General features: G+C 30.8%; 1 protein-coding gene across 1 annotated transcript; it reads left to right on the top strand.

The window, feature by feature from the left end:
• Positions 1-1,357: 1,357 nt before the first annotated feature.
• LOC145836479 (uncharacterized) lies at positions 1,358-3,754 on the top strand. The gene is made up of 6 exons (XM_082944277.1): positions 1,358-1,657; positions 1,895-2,189; positions 2,425-2,554; positions 2,703-2,814; positions 2,926-3,073; positions 3,291-3,754. The coding sequence occupies exons 1-6, from the start codon at positions 1,358-1,360 to the stop codon at positions 3,752-3,754; spliced, it is 1,449 nt and encodes a 482-aa protein (XP_082800403.1).
• The last annotated feature ends 289 nt before the right edge of the window (positions 3,755-4,043 follow it).

Here is a 4,043-nt window from a genome sequence, read left to right as displayed (position 1 = left end):
CGCCGGAAAAGTTTTATTTGGAAGATTTTCAACCTCATTTGAAATGAAGCACAACTGAATATTTAAAAGCTGACAAATCGCTTTAAATGTTTAAACATTTAAGCCAGACCACCTACAAACTTATTTTACCTCTGTTACGTTGTGTTACTGCCCCTTTTTTAATTTGTTAATCTTTGTATAAATAATGCCCTATTGTTACATGCTGAGAATTTCAATATTAATAAAAAATGCTGTAGGTTGAAACTTTTTATGTGTTACGATTTACTTAATGCATACTTCTTCAATTAGATTAGATAAAAAGTAGATTAAATTATGTCATGCAATTATCTCGATTTAAAATTTTTTAATAGTAATTTAACATTGAAAGATATAATTTATTTAAATTAAAAAAGCTTAACGATTTTTAAATAATTAAAGACGAAATTTTCATTTTTTGGTTAGCTATCATTTTTATAAACTCTGTTTATTTGTTTAAAAACTACGCATTTATTTGATCTTAATCAAAAAAGAGTTTTCGTAAAAAAAAAAAAAAGAAGAAACAAACTACTTTAAAATAACAAAAAAAAAAAACAAACTTTGATAATAGTATGTACTTTAAGCGTATTTATTCAGGTGAAAAAAAATACTTTAATACTTAAAAAAACTGTTTTAGTTTGTTTTATATGCAGGACTACATTGTTTTTTAATTGTTTAATTTTTACTAACAATGTTAGGTAAACCAAGTTATTAAGACTTTGGATTCTCATTAAGATATCTAAATAGTTTATAAAACTTAGACTTAAAGATATATAACAAAAACCAATTGAGTTATATTATCACATAATACTACAAATAGTACACAATAAAAAGTACGTATGTAACTATGTATCACTTATAAAAATTAATGGAGCAATGATTAAAAATCATTTAGGAATGTTTTAAAAAATAAAATGATTTAACAAAATGTTTTATTAAAGGTCGTCTTACACAGCTCCAAAGTTTTCGCGAGAGAAGTAATATGAGAGAGAAAAAAATATTGTAAGATGAGAGAGATCTTGAGAAGAAATAAATTTCATCGCCAGTAAAAATTTATTTATTATTCAGTGAAAAGGCTTAAAATTATTTGTTTTTAGAACGTGTTGTGTAGCATTAATCTTTACTCGATTTAAAAAAATTAAACACTTTTTTTGATTTTTGGTTATAGCTATAAGATTTTGTTTCAGTACTCAGTTTTTTATGTGTTTTTGTTTATTATAAAGGTAAAACAAGTTTAGGTACAGGTACGGTTTTTTATTTAATAAATTTCAGTAATTTTTATTTAGCAAAAAAATAAACCCAAAAGACAAATTACAGCCAGATTTGATTAAACATTTGATATATGAATTTTTCAAACCAACTGATGCAGACTCCCACTTCCTCCGTCTTCAACCTCGAATCAACCCAACAGATGATCTCAAATCAGGGAGAACCCCCAAACCATCACCGCCACCCGGCGTTGCTACGGACAACAGTTTCCAACTTGGCGGACAAGTACCCCCGCGCCCCTAAGTGCGCCAGATGCCGCAACCACGGGGTGGTTTCCCCTCTGAAGGGCCACAAGAGGTATTGCAAGTGGAAGGACTGCATGTGCGCAAAGTGCACCTTGATTGCAGAGAGGCAGAGGGTCATGGCTGCGCAGGTTTGAGAATTAAAATAAATAAATAGTTTGATACTTTTTTCTGATGTGTAGCATTTAAAGCTTAGAACTTTTTTGTATATTAACAATATTTTTTTATGTTTTGAGATTTTAGTTGAGAAAAACGTCGCATGAATTTTAAATGCTAAGCTCTGGTTGGTAGAGAAATTTTACAAACACCTTTTAACAGTACAGTTAACACGGTTATATTTCATGAAACTTATATTTTAAATTTGATAGGTAGCCCTCAGAAGGCAGCAGGCGCAGGAAGAAAACGAAGCGAGAGATATGCAGTTGATGTACAACGTCAACAAGACCCCTTTCAACCCCCTGTTGCCCGAGGTTATCACTAGCAACGGGTACCTGAATCACCACAGTTCAGCAAGCAGCTCGCCCACCGGAAGCTTGCTGGTGACGTCATCGGTGAAGTCACCAGCAGCATGCTCGGAGGAGAAATTTTCCGCGGAAAAGCAGGTAAATGTCGACGAGTTTGAAGCGAAGCCGTTGATTGCTTCGATGTCTAGTAGCAAATCAGGTTTGTGAAAGAAATATAAAAATATTTTACTTATGTTACGATTTTAACTCTTATTCAAAATATAAATCAAAATTAAATGCTCTTCCTAAAAATTAGTTGTAAGTTTGTTGGTGAACAGAAATGTTTTTTAACACTACAACACATTATTTTTGCTTTATTAAATTTCAATTATTTAATTTTTCTGTAAATTTATTTGAATATAAATTTTCAGGTTTTAGCATAAAGTATTTTACAGAAGGGAGCAAAACAAATAGTTCAGTAAATGACGATAGCTCAAAATTTCCGTCTCAAAACAACAATGAAACTCAAAAGATGTTAGATTGGGATGTTAATCTGCCAGAAAAGCACAGGGATGTACAAAAAAGGTAAAAAAAATATATTTATTGTTTTAATAAGCTTTAAGTTATTTTTAGTTGAACACTATATTCAACGATTCATTAACTTTTAGTCGATTCAATAAACGGTTTAAATGAGGTTTTGATAAATTTTTAAACTAATTTAATTAATTTCAAGCAAGCCACAAGACTTTGCAATGCTTTACAAGCTTTTTCCTGAAAGCAACAAGAACTATCTCGTAAAAATCTATCACGAACACAACTGTAATATGATGGAAACAATTAAGCAGGTAAATTATTTTTTGAATAATAGTTCATTAAGGTTCTAAAATGTTATTTTTTTTCTTATTATTTTTTAAGTTAACTGGAATCGATGAATGTCTAATATTTTATTTTTTTAGATGTTAAACCAAAAGAACAAGGGTATCAATGGGGTGCCACTAAATATCAGTCTACAGCAAAACTTGAAAAGAAAACTCTTACCTGACACTGAAATCGAAGTCAGTAGAAAAGTTCAGAAACAATCATTACATTTGAAATCAAAACAAAGTTAGTTAAACAATATATAAAAAAATATCAATACTAAAAACTTTTAGTTATTAGATAAAAATAAATAACTACTATTTGAAGCAAACCTTATAGTTTGTTTTTTTGAAAGTCTAATTTAAGATAAACTCATAACAATCACAAAAAACTTACTTTACCATATAAAAAGTATACCTTTAAATAACTTAACAATCTCTTTGATAATAGCATATTCTACCAGATTATCCAATTAACCCCTACTACAACATGCCCATTCAGGGTAATCCCCTTTCAACCGGCCAGTTGTTAGGCCAATCAAACTTCAACCACAACTACTCTCAGCTGATGGCCCAGCAGCGAATTGCCGCCATGAACGCCGTCATTCAGGGAAATTCCAATCAAATTAGCGGGAGATTCCCTAATAACTTTCCCGCCACAAGGTTTCATCACATAGGAGCGTCGAGTTTCCATGGAGGGAAACTCACTTTTAATATTACCCCTTTCATGGCTGCCGCCTACAACCAGATCCAGCAACCCCAGCAAAGTTTTGCAGGGTCCGACGGTCCGCAGAAATTCAGCCCCAGTAACGGCGGAAATTTACGAGGCAACAAAAGGCTTTCCATAGACGAGCTGATAAAGCAGGTGAACAGGCAAATTCAAGGACAGAAAAAACCCGAAACAGATATTCAAAACATCGTTAATTGAACTCCAGTTTTTTAATTATATATAAAACCATATTTTATGTTTTATGTCTTAATTTACTTGTGCAAATTATTTACCAATGTTTCTAAGCACTTTAATAGCCGTACAAAGTAACTCATATCAAAATATGTAGACTGTTTATTTAAGTATACTTTTGTGGTAAGAATACTTGATATTAATATATTTTAATCAAATTTACAGCGAGTTATTTAAAGTTATATATAATATATTTTTTAAGAAAAATAATTGCATACTTATTTTAAATGTTTTAGCTACTCATAAAGTTTCTGTG

This window comes from Thalia democratica, chromosome 5, assembly GCF_965202585.1.
Source record: "Thalia democratica chromosome 5, ktThaDemo2.hap1.1, whole genome shotgun sequence".
Lineage (NCBI taxonomy): Eukaryota > Metazoa > Chordata > Thaliacea > Salpida > Salpidae > Thalia > Thalia democratica.
The sequence above is the reverse complement of the archived record's forward strand: the minus strand, read 5'-3'. Positions and strand labels throughout refer to the sequence as shown.